This window comes from Drosophila takahashii, chromosome 3R (genome assembly GCF_030179915.1).
Source record: "Drosophila takahashii strain IR98-3 E-12201 chromosome 3R, DtakHiC1v2, whole genome shotgun sequence".
NCBI classification, from domain to species: domain Eukaryota; kingdom Metazoa; phylum Arthropoda; class Insecta; order Diptera; family Drosophilidae; genus Drosophila; species Drosophila takahashii.
The window spans coordinates 23,111,030-23,135,024 of record NC_091681.1 but is presented as its reverse complement, the minus strand read 5'-3'; the positions used below and the strand labels follow the sequence as shown (position 1 = coordinate 23,135,024).

General features: G+C 41.5%; 5 protein-coding genes and 1 long non-coding RNA gene across 10 annotated transcripts; 1 reads left to right on the top strand and 5 right to left on the bottom strand.

The window, feature by feature from the left end:
* Positions 1 to 198: 198 nt before the first annotated feature.
* Positions 199 to 15,176, bottom strand: Fas1 (fasciclin 1). 4 transcript variants are annotated; one of them, XM_070216072.1, is made up of 14 exons: positions 15,080 to 15,176; positions 14,278 to 14,487; positions 8,310 to 8,442; positions 8,068 to 8,234; positions 7,780 to 8,010; positions 7,558 to 7,726; positions 7,040 to 7,200; positions 4,077 to 4,231; positions 3,921 to 4,011; positions 3,633 to 3,853; positions 3,408 to 3,570; positions 3,202 to 3,349; positions 2,657 to 2,782; positions 199 to 1,097 (listed from the first exon to the last, which is right to left on the bottom strand). In XM_070216072.1, exons 2-14 carry the CDS (start codon positions 14,374 to 14,376, stop codon positions 1,093 to 1,095), a joined length of 1,869 nt encoding a protein of 622 aa, XP_070072173.1. In that variant the 5' UTR covers positions 14,377 to 14,487; positions 15,080 to 15,176; the 3' UTR covers positions 199 to 1,092. The 4 variants fall into 4 exon arrangements, with proteins under 4 accessions (XP_070072173.1, XP_017004476.1, XP_017004479.1 ...); XM_017148987.3 differs by lacking the exon at positions 199 to 1,097 and adding an exon at positions 2,962 to 2,997 and having other exon boundaries at positions 1,682 to 2,782; XM_017148990.3 differs by lacking the exon at positions 199 to 1,097 and having other exon boundaries at positions 1,682 to 2,782.
* A 136-nt stretch (positions 15,177 to 15,312) lies between these two features.
* LOC108062368 (uncharacterized) lies at positions 15,313 to 16,036 on the bottom strand. Of its 2 annotated transcripts, none has more exons than XR_001770166.3 (4): positions 15,863 to 16,036; positions 15,717 to 15,814; positions 15,523 to 15,661; positions 15,313 to 15,467 (listed from the first exon to the last, which is right to left on the bottom strand). XR_001770166.3 is itself a non-coding variant. In XM_017149005.3 (4 exons), the coding sequence occupies exons 1-4, from the start codon at positions 15,967 to 15,969 to the stop codon at positions 15,376 to 15,378; spliced, it is 426 nt and encodes a 141-aa protein (XP_017004494.2). In that variant the 5' UTR covers positions 15,970 to 16,034; the 3' UTR covers positions 15,313 to 15,375. The 2 variants fall into 2 exon arrangements, 1 of the variants encoding a protein (XP_017004494.2); XM_017149005.3 differs by having other exon boundaries at positions 15,873 to 16,034.
* Positions 16,037 to 16,207: 171 nt separating this feature from the next.
* Positions 16,208 to 18,174, bottom strand: LOC108062360 (fatty acyl-CoA reductase wat). The gene is made up of 5 exons (XM_017148998.3): positions 17,967 to 18,174; positions 17,784 to 17,896; positions 17,211 to 17,721; positions 16,440 to 17,151; positions 16,208 to 16,378 (listed from the first exon to the last, which is right to left on the bottom strand). Exons 1-5 carry the CDS (start codon positions 18,073 to 18,075, stop codon positions 16,291 to 16,293), a joined length of 1,533 nt encoding a protein of 510 aa, XP_017004487.2. The 5' UTR covers positions 18,076 to 18,174; the 3' UTR covers positions 16,208 to 16,290.
* Positions 18,175 to 18,267: 93 nt separating this feature from the next.
* Positions 18,268 to 19,655, top strand: LOC138913642 (uncharacterized). The gene is made up of 3 exons (XR_011419450.1): positions 18,268 to 18,391; positions 19,292 to 19,459; positions 19,523 to 19,655. It is a non-coding gene; the product is annotated as an uncharacterized lncRNA (long non-coding RNA).
* LOC108062363 (fatty acyl-CoA reductase wat) lies at positions 19,309 to 21,244 on the bottom strand. The gene is made up of 5 exons (XM_017149000.3): positions 21,020 to 21,244; positions 20,852 to 20,964; positions 20,280 to 20,790; positions 19,506 to 20,217; positions 19,309 to 19,449 (listed from the first exon to the last, which is right to left on the bottom strand). Exons 1-5 carry the CDS (start codon positions 21,093 to 21,095, stop codon positions 19,362 to 19,364), a joined length of 1,500 nt encoding a protein of 499 aa, XP_017004489.2. The 5' UTR covers positions 21,096 to 21,244; the 3' UTR covers positions 19,309 to 19,361.
* A 633-nt stretch (positions 21,245 to 21,877) lies between these two features.
* LOC108062361 (fatty acyl-CoA reductase wat) lies at positions 21,878 to 23,759 on the bottom strand. Its single transcript, XM_017148999.3, has 5 exons — positions 23,596 to 23,759; positions 23,404 to 23,516; positions 22,838 to 23,348; positions 22,055 to 22,772; positions 21,878 to 21,999 (listed from the first exon to the last, which is right to left on the bottom strand). Exons 1-5 carry the CDS (start codon positions 23,669 to 23,671, stop codon positions 21,912 to 21,914), a joined length of 1,506 nt encoding a protein of 501 aa, XP_017004488.2. The 5' UTR covers positions 23,672 to 23,759; the 3' UTR covers positions 21,878 to 21,911.
* Positions 23,760 to 23,995: the final 236 nt, after the last annotated feature.

The following is a 23,995-nucleotide window of genomic DNA, read 5'->3' as shown; positions in this document are numbered from 1 at the left end:
TTATTCGCTCAAGCTTGCTGAAGATTCTCGGTTGACATTCGGTTTTCTAGTACATGTATTAATTAGTTTAACTAATGCTAAATATAATCTTGCTGTTCATTTACGAGTAATTGAAATGGATTCGGTTTATTTGTAAAAAGCGCTTGTCGTAAAATAAAATGGAATAATATTCTTCTTTTGCACTGCAGTTTTCCATAGTTTGCTTGATTTCGCATATTGTATATAGATTTATTCATATATTCCCGTGTCTAACGCTTGCTTCGAAACTCAATGGCTAAATATACATCAAATATATGTGATTTAATTTCATCTTTTGAGATTCTTGAGTTTTACAGTAAATAAACTACATATTACGTTATATTATTCTGACAATTAAATATATGAAAAATATGCATTTCTCGAGTTGTTTGGTGTATTTTGGTGTAAATAGCGTGTGGCGCAATATCATTTGTAGTTATACTTGTATTGTTTTGGGGTGTACCTCCATATATATATATATCTGGATATCTTTCGAAGCGGAACGTATGTTTTTTGGGGTACAAGTATGTTTCGAGTAAATTTGTATAAAGGTTAAGGTAATGCGTTTATCTTTAGTAAGGCACTAGTTACACGTTAAGACGCCGCTTAACGTGTAACTACTGACTACGACACAAATTGCGATTGCAATGCGGTTCTCCCTCCTCTAAATTCTCCGATCCGCGCTCTTCCAGCGATTCTTTAAAGCTTACGTGTACATTTCATTAGCGTATTCATTTCTACATTTTCAATTTTCAATTTTCATATTCCGATTTCTAATTCATTTTCACTTAGCTGCTACGGCACTGCACTGCACCAAACAAACGTTACTAGACCACCTACTAAAGATAAGACTGCCGGAAAGGTCCGATCGGATCGGGAATTATAATAGCAACTACGTGAAGCGATAGCCACAACTGGGTTTTCGATTTCGATTTCGTATTCGTTTTCGACTGAGTTCCTAGTGGGTGGTGGTGGTGAGAGTTGAGACAGTGTGTACTGGTAGGCTGATAGTAATTCTTTTGGGGATAGTACATTTCTGGGTTGGTTTTGGTTTGGTTACGCTAGTTACAATGTCTAACCTATAAGTACATAGCATTAGGGGGAGAGACAGAGAGAAATAGAAAGAGAGTTGGTATATAGTTAGCAATTGGGTTGTTCTAAGTCGGACTAAAAACTAGTTTTAAACTACATACAAAGTTTAAAATGCAACTGCTCGGGCGAGGGAGAATTTAAATCGATTTAGTTCTCTTCTTGTTCTTGGTTTTTTTATTTTTTGGTTGTATGCAAGTTAAAATCGGTATCAAAATCCATTCAATGATGACATGTGGTAGTGTCCCGTGAGTGATTTAGATTACAGGGGTTGCTGTATGTATGCTGTATAGTTTTTGTAGTTGGCGGCAGTTTTGAAACTTGTCTTACACTGGACTAACCTAGTTGCAGTGGCTACTCTCGCTCCAAGTGGCTGGTGTGTGTGGGCGTGTGTGTTTATCTGGGGGATTCACATGCATAGCGGGCTAATAACTAAGTGCAGGATGGCATTTCATATAATTGAGTTGGTTGGTTGCTTTTCACACATTTCTTGTCCGACTTTTGATATAGTTCTGAGATTACAGGGTCGATTACTCGATTTCGTTCGAGACAAGAATGCTGGCGGGCTTAATAGTTAAGTTCAAATGAAAAACTTTCAGTTTATTATAAAATTTCACACTTTTCAAATCTTACAATGACTTTGTTTCGTTACATGTTCGTATGTATTTAAGGATATAGGGATAATGGGAATGTGTGGGCGCTCGAGTATGAGAGTGTGTGATGCGATTATTGCTTATGGTTATGCTTCTGCTTCGACATGTACAATGAGATTCGCATTCTACTTAAGATAACTCGTTTCGTAAATCATAAATTAGACCATTAACTAAAACAAGCAATTCACAAAAAATATACACTTAAAATCATAAACACAATCGGATGTTCCATGGTACGATGATACCAATGTCAATGTGGGTCTAAACTTAAAACTTAGCGAGCTGATGAACGTAAGCTACCAGTATAGGTCGAACATAAAATTAAAATGTTTTACAGAGAGTTTCATATTTCATATTATACATAAGGCCGTTGAGGGGGAATCGAGTTTAATACTTAAAAATAAGGGCTTCATTTCGTCGTCCTAATCTTTCTTGCCAGCTTTTCTTTTCTTTTTGGGGAAAGCTGTTGATGCTAAAGCAAATTTAGCAGACAGTTTTCTGCATGCGTGTCTTTCTGTGTGTTTTTTCTGGGGGCTGTGTGTATATGGATGGCATGGGCGTGGGCGTGGCAGGTTGGAATGATGATCGTTCCTTGTGACGCATATATTACAGATACAGTTTTGGTTGCTTGTGGTTTTTGATCGATATCAACAAACTAGTGCTGATTATTTACATCCATGGATGGATGTCACATTAGTCTGAGATTCTGAGTGTTGTTGATTCTTGTTCTGTAGACGACTGTTGTTGTTGTTTCTTGTGTTTGATTTGCATTTGCATTTGCTTTGGATTGGATTGATTTTTACATATCGGATGCGTTTAGTTCAAGAACCTTGCTACTGTTATCATTATGAGGTTGGCCAAGATGATGCAAATGCTTGATTCTGGCAAATAGCTACCTCCGGCCACGACCACATCCTTCTCCTCCAGGAGCGGATAGTCGATGACGTGGATGATTCCGTTGGTGCACTCCACATCAGGCCGGTAAACGTTGATCTTCTTGTAGTTCCAGATGATCACATAGCCTGCAAAAGGAAGTAGACGATGTTAAGGTCGGTCGGCTGGAAATCACAATCTTTATGCACTCGATGGGTGGCTAATGCTAGTGGATTGCCCAATGAGAGAGAGCTATGGGTGGGCATGGCCAGGTTTGGGGGGTTTTAGTGGGCGGTGCGATGTGGGTTTGACAAACGACAGCACTCACCAGTCCATTCGTGACTAGCATACTCATCATGGAGATCTTTCGATTGGACAACGATTAGATTTAGTTAAGCAGAAAGCGAGAAATTTAGTTCGAGAGTTGTAGAAAAACAGGTTCGTTCGGTTAGTAACGCAGCACGGTAGGGGAGGACCAATAGAATCAAATCAAATTTATATGAATCGAATCGACTTGAATTGAAAGGAGAAGCAACTGAGCCCTTGGCCTCCCATGGTCTATACTTACGTCCAGCCTCCTCCTCCACGCGGATGCTCAGCGAGTCGCGGAAAGTGGGCAGGACAACGCTTCCCGATTCGTGCGATAGCTTGACCAGATCCTTCATGGTGTACTCCTTGTCCGAAATGGCCAAATGACGTTCCAGGATGGACTTAGACTGTAATTATTACAGAATAAAAATTTTGAAAGATAAAAAGGATGAGTCACAAACGTACATGGTAGGCAAAGTCTTGCATAAAGAGCTTCTTGTGAGCCGATGGGTAGTCCAGCTCAGTCTTCTGCCAGCCCTTGTCCCTGGGCACAAAGTAGGTGAAGCGGCGCTGTGTGTTGTTCAGCTGGTCGTTGAAGTGCGAGAACTTGCCCATCTTATAGGTGTCACTTTGGGAATTAAATTTAAAATTTAAAAACAGTTTTATTTTTGGCCTTGCAACCAATCTTACCTCATCATGGGATCGGACTCAAGTTTGCCCAGAACTGTGGTGTAAGGCACACCCAGAACGTGATCGATAATGTGAACAAAGCCATTGGTCTGGGCCACATCAGCCTGGATAACGGTGGCATTAACGCCGCCTCCCTCAACTGAGACCACGGTGTCTGTTCCCTCGCCACGGACGTTGAAGTACAGGAAGGTGTTGTTGTTGACAGTGGGCACCTGAGCAATCTGGCGGATAAAACAGATACATTAGAAATAAATCCAAATATAAAACTAATCCTAAATAGACCCTTACCAAATTGGCATTCTTCTGCCTGATCTTATCCACATTCAAGCGGTCCTTGATGATGTGCATGTTCAAGATTTGCCTCATCTTGTTGCGGTCTCTGCAAAACGTAATTATATATAAATTAAATGGGTTCATTATTTGTACTCATTTGAGGGACATTACCGCAGAACATTGTTGATATTGGAAGAGTTCCAAGCCTCATTGCTGGGTGCCAAAATGGTCACTTCGGACAAACTGTTGATATCGTCCAAAACTGCTCCTCCATTGTCCATAATAACTTCGTAGAACTTTCGCAGAGCTCCGTTCTCGGCATTCTCCTTTAAAACATAGTAATAAACTATTAGCAAGGGTTCGTAATATAAATAGTTAAGCTACTAAAAATAATAATATATTTGAAAAAAGGTTGAATGAGGGAAGGGTTCGCATAAGCAGTTAAGGTTTTTGGTGTTCTTTTCGCAAACACGTAAAAACGAAAATAATACAACAATAAGAAAGTTTTCCGGTTATAGTATCAACCAATTATACACATATTGAGCAAGGGAATGGATGGCCAATTGAGAAGTGAATCAATGGGGGGATGCCAAATGACTCACTACAAACATCGTAATGTATGAGATTTTGTGGAAACAATATCTACCGATTTATTGAATTAATTGTGCGGTGGTTGGGTTGGATGGCAATTTGATAGCAAAGCGTTGCACTGATGACTGTTGTGGTTTTTGTTTTTGTTCTTGTTCTGCTAGTGTGTCATTTACTTACGTTCATGAACTAAATCGTTTTTTAAAACGGAGTGGTAGGAGAAATATTTCATTTTTCATTCGATGTGATTTAGTCACGATAAGATTCGAACAAAATTGAATTGAAACATTTAAATAATAATTTTTTTGGGATTTGGGTTCCACGTAGAGGGCCCGAGTTGTTCCGCCACAGAAGAACGTTGGAAATAAAGCACAAGGGAAATATATTTAATTTTCGTTGTTCTTAGGCATTTTGCATTGAGCAGGCAAACGGTATGATACCTTTATGTACATGTCATTAAACGGCGTGCACATGTCTTACAGCGAGTAAACCATTATAGTTTTCAATACTATTAACCAAAACATTTTTAAGAGCTTTCAAACACTACTAATTAGGAATAGGCCGAAAAACAAAACATTTCGACGCAAAATATAAAATAATAAGTACAAAATCTATGCTTTTTGAAAGAACTAGTAAAACCTCAACATTAATTTCAAAGGACTCTTAAAAGTTTTGTAAACTATTATGTGCATTTGTTTAATTTTCATCAATATGGTAATTACTAAAATAAATTAGTGCTGTACATCGGGTACATTTTGAAGACTTGCTCTTATTTTTTTAAATTCTCAGATCTGCCCAACTTTTAGTCTAAATAATCTTGGACGAAATCATGCAAAGGGAATATACATAGCTGGGGGATGCAACACAAAATGCAACTTTAAAGAAACTAATAAACTTAATTTAAGAATCGGATCTTTATTCGGTTTACCTTGAACGACTGAATTCGTTAACATATTGGTTTTTGTTTCAATTGTTCGGTGCATCGATTCAATTTTAGAGCGATATGTGGTTGGATTGGGTGGTGTTGTAGTTTAAGATACAATTATTCGGCATGTGGCGAGAAACAAAGGATAGAGGTATGGATCAGTAAATAGCCAAAGGAGCGTTTCACAAGTAATTACAACAGAACTAGACTGGAAATTTCGAAAACGATAGCACGATATGAAGGCGCTGACGATTCGAGCGGTCGAATGATTTTGTCATTCTGCAGTCCGTTCCATAACTATAGGACTAAACTACAGGAGAACTACATTACTAGTTTCACAACGTCGAATTTAATATAATACACTTCCTTGAATTATGTCCGATAGTTTCGAAACGCACTGTACGTAATGTGTATGCCTATGAGGGAGCTATTTATCGGGTGGGGTGGTTTTTTCGGATTAGTCTTAGAAGAAACATATACAGCTACGGTTAAGATTATGATCAAAGCATGCCGGCTGATAGCGAGCGAAGGATGATTGACCACGGAGGTGCACGGCGATTGAGGGATAGCCAATCAATGATAAAGATTAATTTATAAATGTTATCTTGAGGCTATTAAATTGCCAATACATTCAATACAGAACAATGGGTTTTTTTTTTTGGTGAATGAAGTTTTTGTCGATTTCGCTCAGATCGAGCAAAGCGCATTTTCAGCAATATTTTTTCAGTGTGTGCCAATTGGTGACAAAATCGCGTATTGAATTTCGAGGGCCAATTTCGAGCGCCTTGTTCAACTGAGTCAGTCGATTGCACTTTTCAATGCAATAACTGCAAGTGAAATGCTTTTCGATACGGAAATCTGATTCATAGAAAAATTTACATGAATTACAATACGTTTATATAATTTTTTTTTGGTTTTTCAGTTTTGGCAATACTTACATTACACCCAAAATTTTTTTAAAATAAAATTTATATTTTAAAAATTATTTTAAAATAAAATTTTGCTTTTGATTTTACATAGACCCGAATTAGAATACTGGCTTTTGGGCAAATTCCTTTGTTTTTGGGGAACTTGCACCAAAATTGGGGAAAAATTCAGTTCTAGATAAAATCAGTCTTTTGGGTTTTCATTTGTAATAATTAGATGTATCTAGGGGATACTCAGAGATCTAGTGTCTGCATTGATCTATTCTATTTTGTATGTGTTAAAGCTGTGGTTTCTGGGTGCCTTTTTATTTGGTTTTGGCTTTGCCCCCAATCGAGCGCCGAAGAGACCTTGGGAATATTCTCCCTCTGGCGACATATTTTTCGGGGAGTTGCTCAATCAAGGGCAAAGAAAAGCCGATTGTGTGTTTAAATGTGTTAAGCTCATGTATTCATGTAGCATTCGCTGGGGCAGCTGGCAAGCGATTCAATTGGTTTCCCAGTCTGTCGGAACTGCCGCCAGCGTTATCTTTCAGTGCGTGCCGAGCCAATCAAAATGCCAAGCCTTATCACAAGCCGCAGGCACTATCATTGCTTCTGGGTGTCTGTGTGTCTCGGACTGTCTGTCTGTGTCTGTGTCGTGTCGGTGTGGCTAGGCTACTATTGCCCTGGTTGCGTTTCTCCAACACCCCACATACCTGCAGAAATTGGGTGACCGTCGTATCGATAATCATCAGAGGTCGGTGGATCAGATGGACTACTCCGTTGCTCACTGGAATATTGGCCTTGACAATCTCGGCCAGAACCACTCCCTCGCGGTGCTTGGCATCACCCGCAATGGTGTTGGACTTGACGTACACTGGAATGGGAAAAAATATACATTTAGAAAGCATTTAGAATATAAATATTTTTTTTCCATATTTTTTAAGCATTTATGTAATTTTCTGTAAAATTAATTTGTTTCTAAATGTCAAAATAATTATTGTTTCGTTAAATGAAATTGTACCTCTAGTTTCTAAGTAATTTTATAATTACCACAAAGTGACCGATAGGGATATTAAAACAAATAAATTTAAAAAAAATTAAATATTATAATACCCAATGTTCTTGACTAAATTGCAAACAAATAATTTCATTTAATTTTTGATTTTTGTGACCAAAAGTACATATTTTCAAGAAATGGGAAAATGGTGTTTTAAAACCTCAGATCACTCACTTTTGCCGTTCTTCTGTTTGAAGAAACTGACGGTGACCTTGAGCAAATCCTCAAAGGCGGCAGAAGTCTTGGGATCGTCGTGCTGGGCAGCGGCAGTGAAGATGACAGTGTTGGGTATCACATGGCCATCGACGACCTTGGCGTCCACTAGGCTGCTGCGAGCGGTTAGCTAAAATGATAGAGGGTTAGTAAAACAAAAAAAGAATACAAGGAAAGGCGAACCTTAAAACCCTCATCAACGGGAACCAGGAAGGTGTGGAATCCAGCTGCTTCGTAGACCGACTCCTTCTTGGCCATCGTCAACTGGGTGCGGTAGGTGCGGACACCGATGTTGTCCACATTGAACTCCTCGGCCTGCTGAAGGAACTTGAAGGCATTCGGGTTCCTGGGGGTATCCGAATGACCAGCCTTGGGGGTGAGCGGCTCCAGCACCTCGTCGATGATGTGCATGATCTGTGGGTGGATAAAGGAGTTTATATATGCATATGAAGGTATAAGGAGGCCACTCACCTGTCGCTTGCCATCGTTGTTTGTCTCCACACTGAGTGAGGGTATAATTCGGGCATTGTTCACAAAGATGTCGCCATTCGAGTTCTTTGTGATATACAGCGGCGGATTGCCGGACATGTCCGATGGCACGGTGCTCGGCAATGTTTTCTGGGTATACGCCTCAGTGGCTGCAATTCAGAGGGTAGAGTCATATTGTAATGAATTTTATTATTTTTAATCAGCCTGATTGAAACTGAACTCACTAATGTGATAGAGCACATGGGCGGTTTTGCTCTTGTAGCGCTGGAAGGCTTCATTGGTGGGCACAAAGATCGTGCAGCTGCGCAGCGCAAGTGTCGAGTTGGCAATTTGATTGCTCTCCAGCAGGCTGTAGAACTGCAAAGATAAACGGGTTCGTTACACTCCATTCGCGACGCTCTATTGCCAATATCTTATCGAACCGAGTGGGGGGAGTAAGTGGGTGGTGGTTCTCGGGGGGTGGAGTGGGTGCTTTTTGGGGGTTGTTCATCGACGGTTGCTGGGCGGTTTTGGCAAAACGGCAAAGGCAACCATGACAACGACTAACAAACTAATAAAATGAGGAACAACATTATGCATGTCCTGGTTGGGAAGGCTGGGCGGGCGGCGTACCAGAAAAAAAGGTTTATTGAACCAATTACGTAAGCCTCGGGGTGGGTTACGCCGCCCAAGTGGATTGTGTGTCATTCAATTGAGAGCGGGATGTGAAAATGCATTTTCCAGCCACCCCAAAAAGGCAGCCACTGACCCTAAACCAGGCCCAGAGTCAGTTGGGCCACCTGCCCCTGCCACATGAGGCCGCATGCAACCGCACACTCTGCGGCTTCCCCGAGGAGAACCACTGGCCACCGGCACCGCCACGCCCCGCTGCACATTCCCAGTCGGCTTTATGAGGTCCTGCGGATATATATCTGTGTAAGTGTCTCGGTGTGTGCCTGTGTGGGTGCGTGTCCTGCCGAGGACAACACCTTTTTCCGTGCCCTCCTTTAAAACGGTCGTGTGACTCTCGTGTTTTCGCTGCTGCCCAGCATGAGTCATGGCAATTTGGCTTTAAAGGTCCGTCCTTTCCCTTTGCCATTCGTATTCCCATTTTCCCTGCCTGCTGCACATATCTATGCTGTGGCATCGCCAATACACACGCATGTACACCGGGAAAAAAGAACTAAGCTAGGGATATCTATTGATTTTCACAGCTATATTTACATATTTCTGAATAAACAGATCAAGATTGATCAGTGTGGATAAATCTTTACCCTAGCTAGTTTGCATCTTGGAATAAAGTTTACAAAATAAAATTATTTTAAAATAATTGATCTTTTAAAATGAATAAAAACAAGAGAGAACGTTACTAGCTAAAGGCAGTGCGATGGAGATATAAATCTTTGATCGCGCATAACTTTTAAGCGAATGGTCCGATTTAAAAAAAGGCCTTCTACAATTCGATAGGTATTCATAAACACAATAAAACTGCATTTATACTTCTCCGAAATAATTATATATTATAATTATATTTATAGTTTTTTAAGATCCATAAGCTAACTAATGGGGATTATTATAAGATTCTTAAAAAAGTTTAACTACGTTTTTTCCCAAGTGTAAATACTTTTTATCCTCGCTCTCCATTCATTTTCTTTTTGGTAATTTGAGACCGTCAGTTGTCGTAACCGTTAGCGCTGTTGTTGTCCTGGTCGTGGACATTCGAGTCGCCGCTGGCTTTGTTCTTGCTCGTCGGTCTCCTGTTCTTGGCCAGAACTGCTTGGCCGGTTTCTATTTCGCTCTCGAAATGTTTTTGCTTATCTGCCAGGAGAGAGTGCCCTACTGTTAAGTGGGGTCTTAAAGACTGACTGTGGCATATGTCACAGGTTGATATGGGATACCCTCAGGTACAATGGGCCAATAGATTCGAGCGAGGTTTTATTGAAAAGAAGATACTGTTTGCCCGAAAACTGTGACACTTTCACTTGGCGGCCATTTTCCAATGGCCATCTGTCAGCATCCTTACCAATTTCAACCCCCTTGGGTTTTCGGGCCAGAAGCCTTTGACAATTAGATGCAATTACTTTCATAAATTTTCGTTATCGAATGTTTTGCATTTGATGAAAGGGCGGATGGGAACCCATCCTAATGAGTTTCCGGCTCTTTTGGCACATCATCGCGATAAGGCGACGAGCTCTTCCCCAGGGAGTCTTTTTCGGAAGCCCTCGAATTTGATACAATTGTTAGAGCATTATCCTGTCATCGATAAACAGTTTCCCTTTTCGCGCTGGGGCGTCTCATTTACTATGCAAACACCACTCGCAACTCCACCGCCAAAAATTGCTCCCTGGGGGGGTGGGTTTTTCAATGGCGCATTTTGATTTTCTCCGAGTGGAAAGCCAATGACCCTGGGGCCACAGACGCACCCCGAAAATCAAGGGTACGAGTCAGACGGCGGGGCAAACAATATTTTGGCCAATGGCCCGATGAATACTGGTTAACTAAATTAAGTCGAATAACATGTGAGTTGTACATAAATGATGTCTTTTGTTTTCTTGTCCAATTTTACAATAGCTTAATTGTGTTCGTGTTGTTTCTGTTTGTTTTGGTTTTGGTTTCGAATGTTTTGGAATTGCAGCTTACCCTAACTGGCATAAGGCGCCTCAAGGATTTGGCAGTCTGAAAGAGATAGAGAGAGAAAGAAAGAAAGAGAGAGAGAACCGCTGGCAGTTCAAACTTGTTTTGTTTTCTTTCGATTTGTAGCCAAAAATTGTACTAATTCCTATACCAAAACATCTACAAAACTTGAGAGGGGGGATCGGCGGCACTTGAGGAAATTCAATTTCCATCATCTAATGGAGCCATTAAAACTAATTAGCCAAGAGAGCTAGAGAGCCAAGCTTCGTATTTCGGAATAGGGACTGAAATCGAAATCGAAATCGGAGCAGGGGGATGGTTGTTGGTTTTTGGTTCTTGGTTCCTTCTGAGCGAGTGCATGTTGTATAAATAAATTTAATTGGTACAAATTATGTATGCATATGTCGGTTGTGCAGTATATTTTCTTTTTGATAATTGCAGCGGCAGCAGAAACAGAAAACGGAAAAAAGAAGCGAAAGCGATCTCAACCTCGACTCGGGATTGGAATTGGAATTGAGATTCGGGCAGCAGCGCAGCATTTCTCTTTTAATTGGCAGGGCGGCGAGGAGGGGGGTTTGAAAGGGGGACCTCTACTGCGGCATCACTCCGAGGCCATTCCGCCCCCACGGCACGGATCATAAATGTACAGGCATCCGTCTATGAGCATCTGGATCCATTAAGGTCAGTCGTCGCTCATTCATCGCCTCCTCGCCTGTGTAATGGATCTTGTCGCATATCAAATAACGCGCCTTGGCATCGCATTGAATTCTTAAATTAAATTTAATTGAATTCGATGATGCTGCGAGTGAGTACGGCGAGTGTTCCTAGACAGAGTTCAGCCGGCAGTTGAGCAGTTGACAACCCGAGCTGTCCACACCCCCACTCGGCCAACTGCAATTGCATCAGTCAAAGGTTAAAAATTAAAATTAATAAAACGCGCAAGACGTTGACGCACGACAGGAAGTGGGGGGTCAGTCAATCGCAGGAGGTCAGCTCTTTCCTCGGACCCGCACATGGTCAGTGGTATTTCTTTTTTAGATACAATTGCTTTACGTAATTTAATTTCAGCTGAAATTTTACTTGAGAATTTATAAAAAAAAACCAGCTCTGCTCTGCTTATCTCAATTAGCTTCTTGATACTTTACTGGAATTAGCGGGGCATTGGATATGCGATATCAGCTCACTTAAAACTCTCTCTCTCCAGATCTCGGTAATTTGCCAAGCAAAACCACAGGCCGTAAGCCGCAAGCCAAGACACAGCCAACCTATATTTATCTAACCCATGAGCATGTAATGAGAAGTGCAGGCATAATGAGAAAGGAAGGCCAGTTTTGGCTTAAGAAGATTTGGATACCCTTTAAAAGGTTATTTTTCTCAGTTTTAATAGAAATAGAGTTATTAAAAAAATATATAAATAAATATAAATCATATTCTTCCAAAAAAAAGTAAAATAAGTAGGAAATGTTATAGGAAATTGACACATTCTTTAGCTCAAGTACTTCAAAATAATAAAGTTTTTATCTATGTATCTCCCCGGTTCATCAATTCTAAAAGTTAACTTTAATCCTTCGCTTTAACGGCAATAAATTTACATAAGTAACCAAAGATTACTTTCCGCCCCTACGTTTTTATGACGACCAAATGGACCCACCCTCATGTACATATTCCGAACTCTATATGCGGCCGGAAATGTTTTTTTCTCTGAAAGTGGCAAACTTCTGGGCAAAGTCACAATACCCTAAAGCAAGGGTGCAAATGAGCAATCCGAATCCCCCTTCTCGTTTTAATTTTTCGCTCTACGCTCTGTTTAGTCCATCGCGACTTGAAAAGGTTGTGTTTTCTGTGTGGATGCAACTACTTCCCTGAGACCCAGGTTCAGAGACACCTGCTGCAATAATTACACTCGTCTAGCCCAGACTCTATTGTCGCACGCTTTCTTTTTACTTGGAAATATTTTTGCTCAGCATGTATTTTGGGGAGTTAAATGCGAAGCAGGCTAGAAAATTAAGCAGGGGCTAGGATTAGTTCATTCGAAAAGGGTTTACAACTAATACCTCTACCTTAAAAAAGAATAGAGGCGAGTTAATTTTAAAGGTTGCGGCTAAATCGACAACTACATTTTTGTAAAATATGATATACTTTTCAGAATTATTATATAGTTCTTAAATTCTGTTATTTTTTCTGGTGTACAATTGCTAACCCTTCTGCTGGCTAAAACCCCCGACTGTGGGTTCATTACACATGTTGTTCTTGTTATTTCAGCCGCGTACCTTTGTTGGCTTCTGACTTTTTTACACTTTAATGTGTTTTTCTATGTGCTTTCTGTGTGAGTTGGCCTGTGAAGGTGTAAAAAGGCAAAACTAGATATAAAACTGTTATGCTCAGTGGACGTCAACGGCCGGCGTGTTTTTTTTTTCGGTTTTGTGGGGAGAGTCCAGGCTGCCGACTTCTGCTTAATTTATGTGGCTTTTCATTTTTACATAACATACTCCGCCATGCATACGAAATGCTGCCAAGTGGAGTTTAGCGGTCGGCTGGACTTTCCGCCAGGGATTTCGGATCTCAGGCAGCATCATCGATTTTGCGCAGCCCCAACAACAAGTGAGCTGGCTAAAGGTCAAGGACAATGCTGCCGGGATATACATAGCTACCTGTGCCCAAATGCGGGTGCCTCAGCCATCTGTCCGTCCCTCTTGCGCAGGCTCCTTTTCCGCCTCGCCCTCGCCCCCTCCCCCTCACACACTCTGTCAAGGCTTTTCCTTTCAAGGCCACTGAAATGTGGCGACTCTGCTCGGGGGATGGCACAATTACAGCCGAACTTTGATAAATTGGGACTATAAATTGCCACGGTAAGCACTTATATGGCATGACTATGAAGGTCTAACGAAAATTGATTTATTTTATTTGATAAGGTTTTTCCCAAACCTTTGGGACAATATTTTCTAAAAGTTCCGTATAATGGTACGATTTTAATAGAAAATACATTTTCAAAATCGTATAAAACGACCAAAAGCTTGAGTTCTCTATCTTAACAGACTATTTGTGGTCTCTGAATAGGAATAATTAACTTAATCTGCTCAAATAAACCAAAAAGGTTAAAGGGGCTAATAGTTTTATGTTGATAGTAAAAATTCTAGCGAGGAAATGTCATAGAAACCGATAGGAATTACTCTGTCTTCAAGATTCGAATAATAAGTAATGGGTTCTACATTTTTGAAATTGGTTTCTTTTTATAATAGTTTTATGATCCTAACAAGACTGATTTTTTACCACATACAAATATATAGAAAGATAGAAGTAATCTAGCAACTCAGCGACTAGCATTATTTAGTAAGCCCAGTGGAAATTCGTCATAGGCAGTGCCGACTGTACCCAAAAGGTAAGAAAGTGGGGGCGGTGGGTGGTGCCTGGGGGGGCTTACTCGCCTACAAGTGTTTCGTTTATTATTCTTGGCATTACTTGCACCAACTGTTTCTGCTGCTACCGCTTTCTGCTACTACTTTCTTCCAATTCTAGCACCTCTTTCTCCTCCTCCTCCACTTCATCTCCTTGTTCCTCCTTCTCCACCTTCTGACTCACCTGAGAGAGTTCCGAGTCATCGCGCAATTTGTCCGCCAAATCGGCGGCGGCTGCGTTTGCGGCGCAGAGCAGCGCCAAAAGCAGCGCTGCGGCGTTCATTTCAACAACAACACTTGTTTATGGGGGACTCTGCTGGCAGTGTATGTTGTGTGTGTGTGTGTTTTTGCGGGGCCCGTGTGCGAGTGTGAGTGCTGCTCTACGATTAAGAATCTGCAATTCAAAGGCAAACAACAGTTAGCCGACAAGCAAAAAGTATTCCGCGAAAAGAAAATATTAATTCACAGATATCATTTTCTGCAGTGCTTGGCTTTTTCGCTCGCCTTGTTTTCGCAAGGTTATCTGCGCTTCCTGTTCTGCAGGCCGAGTACCGTTATGTCACATATAGAACGGCAAGCGAAAAACGGACCACCGAGGAATCGGCAAGCACAACACAGATCTGCTAGAACTAAAGCTGCGCTTATTGTGAATTATTTTTTCTCAATTCCGCTGTGTGTTTAAATATTATGCGCATTCCCATTCCGCTGCTGCGGCACTTTTTTCCTTTGAATAGTTTCTTTCTTTTTCAGCTTTTTTTTCTTTCTGTGGTTTTTGTTCTGCGAAATTCTTGGAAAGTCGGGCTGCAGAAATTAACGAGCGCCACAGAAATTATGCAATGTAGGTGTAGACTTTAAATAGCACACAAACGAACGCAGCGCGGTGGTAAATCAATAACAAGACCAGCGAAACGGCTTGCACCTATGTATTCGGGAGTTATATCGTATGCACAGTATAGATTTTTCACTATTCAGGGGGGAGTATGTACCAGTCGGAGGAATCGAACCGTGCACCACGCTCAAACGTTTTTTTCGAATTGAAAAGTTGAAACGAACAAGAACAGGTTTAAGCGGAGCAGTGTGCCCGCAGAATTATGGTTTAAGAAAAATACCTAAAATACCACTTTGGTTTATTGATAAATACCAAAATATTTCAACAAGTCACGGGTTTGAACACGAATTCTATCGATAGTTTTACTGCAAGAGAGTGGAAGGTATTGAGTTTAAATATGAAAATCAGTTACTTTATTTATTTTAGTTAAAAGCTTTCCCTTTTTTAATTAATTTATTCAGCATTTTCAGCATCCTCAGCATCCATTTTCTTTTTCATATAAATATGATATCTCAGTTGAACGCAGAACGCAAGCACGGAACCAGCTACACAAAAATTTATTACCGTTTTATAATCTCAGATGACTTGTTCGTAACTTACTCAGCGTAAAAAAACAAGCGTTACTCCCACCGCCAGATAAGGCCAAAACCGGAAGCGAATTTAAAAAGAAGTAAAGGAAGATAAGGAGACTTAAAGCTAACCATACTAATGAATATCGCAGCAAAAGTCCAATGTATTTCTGGCAATTGAAACAGAATTTATATTCAACCGAAGTGTGATATTTTAATAATTACCTTTTTCTTATAGATTATGTAAATGGGTGGCATCAGAAGTAGCGCCCACAAAACTAAAATGCCGAATGTAATCACAAGTTTATAAAATTGGCGTTGTCCTAGAAGAGAGGTTAAAATCAGTCATAGACCTGAGATTGAATACGAACATTAAAATACCTATTTGGTAAGGTGCAATTACGATCGGAATGAACGCTGCAATCACACCGAGGAATACCATGGCGCTTTTTCGTTGGGAATACTTTTTCTTGCACATCTCAACAATTTTAGGAATATTAACAATAAAAACTCTTGTGTGACAACGAAGTCATGGACTTCACCAGACATTTAAGCAAAAGATAAAATATAATCTTTTTTGATTCCGGATTCAGTGAACAAAAACCTTTTAATTAAGTTTAAAATAGATGCCAGGCGATTGCATAATAAACTCCCAAATCAATTTAGTTTTCTGTGTTTAGGTTTCCCCATTATTTGCATTTTATTTTACAATTATTCTCTAAATTTAATAAATTCTCCCATGAAGAAAAGCGGGTATTACTTAAAAGCTTACTTTTTTGAGTGCATTTAAAAATAAAAATCAAAAAAATAATTTTAACAGACTCCACAAGATAATAGCTGCAATGACACAAAGTATGCTCATCAGGGTATAGTGTAGGATCTTCAACCTAGTTGGTAAAGAGAGGATCAATTGTTGGAAAGGTGTCAATATTATCAGTTATTACTTACCGCTGATATAGGCGTCGGCCCTGCTCGATGGATTCTTTGGTTTGAGGTTCCTTTCCCAGGTAAAGTCGCATGCCAAATAGGGCTTTCTGGAAGTACGTCTTCCAGTCCAAAGCCTCCATATCGAAGTTGTATATTAGCTGATCCTTCGGAGACATCAAGGCCCTCAACCGTTCTGTGCTCTTCGTTTCAAAGTGCCAACTGTTGTGCATAAAGTGCTGCAGAACCGCGATGTTAGCATGTATATTTCGGTAGAGCTTCACCAGACGAGGTTTCCTTCCCGAAAGTCTTAAAGCCAAATCAAAGAAAAATCCGGGTAAAGTGTGATAAAAGAACGCGACTAGCGGATAAAGCCACGTTGTGGAGACGCAGTGCACGAAGGGGTACCAGATCATCTTGGTCAAGGGGAACTCAGATCGCTGGCTTAAAGAGAACTTTATAAAGTTCGTGGCGTTTAATAGGTTATTTTCACTGGGCGCCAGGGTGTAGATAGCGGGCTGTAATCTCGAATCTCTTGGGATTCTTTCCTTAGCTGTTTGCCAAATACTGGCCACAGCCACATTCGCACAATAATCCACGGGCACCAAGCTGGCATAGGCGTTTTTATCGTAGGTCACCAGACGCAGTACACCATGACCCACGCCATAAATGAGAGCAATGGGTCCGTAGAGATTTTCTATCCATCCGCATACAGGTTCCTTGTGGGTGGCAATTACTAGGAGGGAATATCAAGAGTTTATAAAGATGGATAGAAATTCTATCTAATTTACTTACTAACAGAAGGTCGGAAGATACTCAGGGGAAGGTCTCCGGCTTCCCGCAGGATCACATCCTCCGCCAGGGCTTTGGTGTAGGTATAAGTATTAGGAAAGGATCCCAGAAGAGTGGGCGTCAGATTATCCATCATTTGGTCACTCAGCAGCTCGCTCATGGCCAGAACCTTCTCCGAATCGCAGGTCAGGTGCTCGGGATAGAATTTCTCCTCGATTCGAAATATCACGCAGTTGGAAAACGCCGTTGAGATGTGCAAATAGGCCTCCAGGTGTACCATCTCCTTGGCCAGTCGGAGCATGAGTCTTGTGGCCCGTGTGTTGATGGCCAGAGCGATATGGAGTGGCTCATTGAAACGCACGGTGGCTGCTCCATGGATGACTATCTGCACCTCGGAGGTTAGAAGCTGGCGATCCGCCTTACTAATGCCCAGGTCGAACTCCAAACAATCGCCTGCGATGATGGAGATGCGCTTCAGTGCCTCTGGCTTCTCCTGCAGCAGCACTTCAAAAAGCTTGGGGAAGGTATAAAAATATATAAATCCTTGGTTCCGAGCTCTCGTTACTCTTAACTCACCGGTTCCATTTGCCACAGGGCAATGCGTTCCTGAATATCCTGACCCCGTTTCGGTCTGATCATTGAATAAATACGTTTTACATCCGTAGTTCGCAAGAGTTTTTCAATTATTACTAAAGAATGGGAAGAAAAGAAAAAAGGTTATTATGTTGAATTAAATATAATCTATCCTATGTTGAATACCTTTTCCCAAAAATCCTGTGGCGCCTGTCAGAAACACCACCTTATCCTTATAATATCCTTGAATCCCGCTGTCCATTTCGGGACTTGATAGTTTGTTTTTCGGTGTCATTCCTAAAGAATTCTGCCCAAGCCTGCAAGTTGGAAACAAGAACTTCAATAGGAAATCAATTGGGTATGGTCGCGCCTTTTATATATGCTGCTCCGTTAGACGCAGAGTCTTTGTACAGTGACCCGGCCAATCGTATGCAAAATTAACCCGAATACACCAGTGCCTAATGAATAGTCACAGCTACGGTTGGATTGCATTTCTCGGCTGTTGAAAAGTGTTAATCCATTTGATAACTATACTTCCATCAGTGCTAGCATGTTTTTATTTAAATTTATGTTTACAACTTTTAATATAAACCTGGAAGAGACGCGAAGAGGTTAATTTATACTTTATGACAATCTACACCTCGTACACCTGGGGACTTCGATCTTTCTCACAGATGCCCAAATCGGATGCACTGCATTCTCCTGCGATGGAGCAGATTTGCTTCAAAGCATCTGCATATATGGTATACGGCTAGGAATATACGAATACGGATTAGCTGAAAAACCCATGCCAATAGCTTACCGAACTTTTACTTCAATGGGCCATGCGGTCTTCTGTTTGCTTCTTATTATTGTATATATGGGCTTTACGTCCGTTGATCTAACAGTGTTTCTACTATGGCTTCAATATGAAATCATAGATATTTATCCGTAACCAATCAAGTAATCCCTGCAAAAATCCGCTACATCCTGTAAGAAGCACTGTCTTCTCGTTGTAAAATTCCTGCAGAGCTGTATCCTTTTGTGTCATTGAACCAATCGTAAATAGATCGATTTATATGCTCGTGCATGATTTACATTTCTATTTAATTCACAAAGGAACAAATAGAGGCAACAAATCGTGCATGGTATTTAAATAAATCATTGTTGCTGTAACTTCTGTTAATTTACTTGTTAAATATATTTTAGAGCACACCTTTAGGCAGAGCTTTTAAAATCAAATTTTACATATAAAAAGAATAAAGAAGAAAAGCTACTACAAATCTTTAAATTGTTTTGTAATACTTCAAGGTAAAATCGTATGCTAAGCAGCTTTTTGAAGAATACAGAAATTAATCTGGTAGTATAATCCGGAAGGTATTTTAACAGAACTGAGCTCCAAGTTCTAAAAACCCGGTCAACGTAAATTGCATACCCATACACATTATATTTTGTTCTTGAATTCTTTTCCATCTATATTAAGAAAAATGGGTTAATTTTTATCTTTTTTATTTTTCCTCATTTTTTTTAAGGATAAAGGTTAAAACATCTCAGAACAAACATCTCTCGTAAACTATTACGACCTCCTTTCTGCTGAGTAAATTAAACTACAAGTTTGGCCAAGGACCACAGGGCGAAACCAGCTGCGGAGATCAGCGAGGATGTAAGTGCATAGTGAAGGATCTTCAGGCTGTGAAAAGGTATTGTCAACCCAACCGAATAGAAACATTGAATTTAAAAACTCACCGCATCCTCAACTTCAGACCCTTGGCAATGGATTCTGCGGTTGGCTGCTCCTTGCCAATATACAATCGCATTCCGTACATGGCGGACTTGAAGTAATCGCTCCAATCCAGGCGGGCCATGTCAAAGTCGAACAGATTGCGGTCCTCCTTGGACATCGATTGCCTCAGTTCCATCGTGTTGGACGAGTCAAACTTCCAAGTGGTGCTGGAGAAGGGACCCAGGACAGCGATGTTCTTGTGAATCTTCCGATAGAGCTTCACGAGCAGGGGTTTTCTGCCTGAGAGCCGTAGTATTGCATCAAAGAAATATCCCGGCAGGGTGTGAAAGAAAAAGGCAGCCAGGGGGAAGAGGGATGGGTTGGAGATGCACAGGACAAAGGGATACCACAGCATCTTGGTCAGCGGAATGACGTCGCGGTACACAACGGATAATTTGATGAATTCGCGATTGGTCACCAGGTTTTTCTCGCTGGGGGCCAAAGTGTAAATCGGGGGCCTCTTGACTTTTCCACTTTCGACAGATTTCTCCGCCGTTTTCCAGGCGCAGGCCAATGCCACATTGACACAATAATCAGCTGGCACTAAATTGATCTTGGCCTCGGGATCCGCAGTGGTCACCCTCATTACGCCGCGGGCTGCGCCAAAGCAGAGGGCCAAGGGTCCGTACAAATTGTCCACCCACCCATTTAGTGGCTCCTTGTAGGTGGACATTACTGGATGGAATATTCAAGTTGCAGCTTTTGAAGGTTAATCCCATTCGTGGTAAAGCACTTACTAATCGCCGGTCGGAAGATGGACAGGGGCAGGTTGCCCGCCTCCCTCAAGATCACATCCTCGGCCAGGGCCTTGGTGTAGGTGTATGTGTTGGGAAAGGATCCCAGCAGGGCAGGTGTCATTTTGTCCAGGGTTTCGTTGTTCACCAGATCACCCAGGGCCAGAACCTTATCCGAACTGCAGTTCAAGTGCTCCGGATAGAAGCGCTCCGCAATGTCGGTCACCACGCAGTTGGAGTAGGCGGTGGACACGTGGACGTAGGAGACCAGCTGGGTCATCTGCTTGGCCAGCTGAAGCATCAATCGGGTGGCCCGGACATTGATGGCCACGGCCAAGTGCAAGGCCTCGTCGAACCGCACGGTGGCAGCTCCATGGATCACAACGTGCACCTCGGCGGCCAGGATCTTTCGATCCGATTCGCTTATCCCGAGATCCGGAGCCAGGCAATCACCAGCGATGGGGCAGACGCGCTGCAGGGCATCTGGTTTGGTTCGCAGGAGCACCTCGAAAACCTTTGAAATCAGAAAGGGATTTGTGACCCATCTATGCTTCCTGGGACAAACTATCACTCACCGGGTCCTTTTCCCAGATCGAAATACGCTCTTGGATGGGCACTCCCTTCTTGGGTCTAATCAGCGAATATATCCGATTTACCTCCGTAGTCCTCAGTAGTTTCTCAGTTACCACTGAAAATCATAATCCATGAGTTCGTGATAATATTTCACCACACCATTGGGCTACCTTTTCCCAAAAATCCTGTCCCGCCCGTGAGGAAGACGGTCTTATTTTTGAAGAAGCCTTGTATTCCATTATCCATTTTATTCCGACTGAGGTACTTTGACGATTCGCGTGCTACTGAACTGAAAACTGATTCCAAACTAGCAGTTCTATTTATTCGGGAATCTATAAGTTACAGACACCCTAAAAAGGTCGAGTTCAGCATATTCAAGGCAGGCAATAGATACCCGCGTTAGGGAGGAGTGCGTGTTACGTTACGAATGAGTTCAAACACATCAATATAAAGTACAAATGGGTAATAATTTCAAAATAATAAAATGTACCATAATGATTTTAATAAGTTTTTTACGTGTTTTTTGGGATTTATACGTTATATCTACCATTGTTTTTGGGTACCTCCAACTGACAAGTGTTCTGATTTAATACAAATAAGCCGAGCTGCTTACACTATCGCTTAATTGAAATTAGATTATGAATTTCAGGAAGTGTAGAAAACAACTTAGCTTGATTGTATTACGGCATTCAGTTAAAAACCAATTCGAATACATTTATCATTTATGAGCAAGAATTAGCAATATAAGACACGCTTACGATAACTCGTCATTTTAAACAATTACGTCAATACTGTGTTGTACACGTGCTGGTTTTTTTCATAGGTGCAGCATATGTAAAGCTATTTATTACCTTTCATATTTATATCCATTTTATATTATAGCCAAGTTATTTAATAACCAATTCATTAACTCTTGTTAAGATCAAGTTTTAGCAAAAAGATATAATGGAAATAAAAATAGAATCTTTGGCACTAAAAATAAAACAATTTTTTTTAAGTAGGTGTGGATGTATTTGTATAGTGGCTCATTCATTGTAAGTGTAATGTATGTATGTTTCCAATTTACAGTATGAGCTTGACCAGCGAATATACAGCTAATACGGCCACACAACAGAGGAGGAACTGTATGATATGGTGGAGCAGCTTTAAGCTATAACGAGACTATATATAATACTTTGTTCCATGAAGTTCTTAATGGTAATTACCGCTTGATCAGTTTCATTCCTTCAGCTATGGACTCCGGAGTGGGCGCCTCGTTTCCGAGAAACTGCCTCATGCCTCGAAGGGCCTGAAGGAAGTATTCAGTCCAGTTGAGGCTGATCATATCGAAGTAGTATATCCTTCGATCCTCCTCGGACATGAGCTGCCTCAAGTTATCCGTGTTGCCCATGTCGAAGTGCCAGCTTTTGCAGGCAAAGGGCCCCAGGATACCCAGGTTCTTGTGTATCTTCTGGTAGATCTTAACCAGTCTCGGTTTCCGACCACTCAGCCAAAGGGCCAGGTCAAAGAAGTAGGCGGGCAGGGTGTGATAGAAGAAGGCGGCCAGCGGATAAAGCCACTGCGATGTGATGCAGTGGAGGAAGGGATACCAAATCATTGAGGTGAGAGGACAATAGGTGCGTCCATCGAGGGCGTGTTGAATGAACTCCCCATGGGTGAGTTTATTTTCCTCCTTCGGCGCCAATTGGTAGATGGTAGGACTAGGACTCTCCGCTGACTTCTTTCCACTACCCTCCTCGATGGTTTTCCAAGTGCATGCCAGCGTCATATTGGCACAATAGTCCACGGGCACCAGACTCGCCTTTGCCTTATGATCGATGGTGGCAATGCGGAGAACTCCTCGAGCGACCCCGAAAAGAATGGCCATCGGTCCGTACATGTTGTCAATCCAGCCGGAGATGGGCTCCTTATGAGCCGCAATGACTGGATAATGGAAAACCATTTCCTTAAAAAAAGTAAGACAATTAAGACAAGGAAAGATCACTCACTGACTGCTGGTCGAAAGATGCAGACAGGCAAGCCAACCGCTTCCCTCAAGATCACATCCTCGGCCAAAGCTTTGGTATAGGTGTATGTGTTGGGGAAGGATCCCAACAGGGCGCCTTCCATGTTGTCCAGCAACTCGTCACTCATCAGTTCAATCATGGCCAGAACCTTATCGGAAGTGCAGTTCAGATGCTCGGGATAGAATCTCTCCTTGATATCATAGATGATGCAGTTGGAAAAGGCTGTGGAGATATGTACGAACGCCTCTAGCTGTCTCATCTCCCTGGCCAATTGAATCATCAGCCTGGTGGCCCTTGTGTTGATGGCCAAGGCCACATGGAGTGGTTCATTGAATCTCACCGTGGCCGCTCCATGGATGATAATCTGCACCTCGGAGGCAAGAAGCTTTCGATCGTTCTCGCTGATTCCCAAATCGGATTCGAGGCAATCTCCAGCAATGGGCCAAACCCTTTGAAGGGCCTCTGGTTTGGACTTCAGCAACAGTCCAAAAACCTTTTTTTAAATTCGTTAGTGAGTTATTTCGGATTTATGGAAACTCTTAACTTACCGCGTCCTTTGACCATGTGATAATCCGCTCCTTAATCTCAATTCCCCGCTTTGGTCTGATCAATACATATATTCGTTTCACCTCCGTGGTTCGCAATAGCTTTTCAATTATCACTTAAATATTGTAAGCAAACCAAAAGACGAATTCCTATTAGTGTGAATTATAGCAACTTTATTTTCTTTAAACTATTACCTTTTCCCAAAAAGCCCGTGGCTCCAGTTAGGAAAACAGTTTTGCTGCGGAAACATCTCTGAATATCGGTATCCATTTCACCATATAACAACAAAAGTAGTGTTTACACTTCGATGTGGCGGCAGAGAGTCCAAACCGTTGACTTCGTGTTTAACTAGGAACAGCTTTAATGTAAATCACCTTGAATTCACTGCGGATATTTATACAAAATTCGTGTTCGTTCGGTGAACTGCAGACCCAGGGCTGGTACTTTCGAATAATACTATAGTACTTACTTACGAATTTAGTTTTCAAATTTAATTTAAATTGAAACAAGGGCTCGGAAAAGTCAGAGGAGTGTATATTTGCCTTAAAAAATTGTCTAATTTCATTTTATTCTTGCATCCCTGCTGTATTCCCT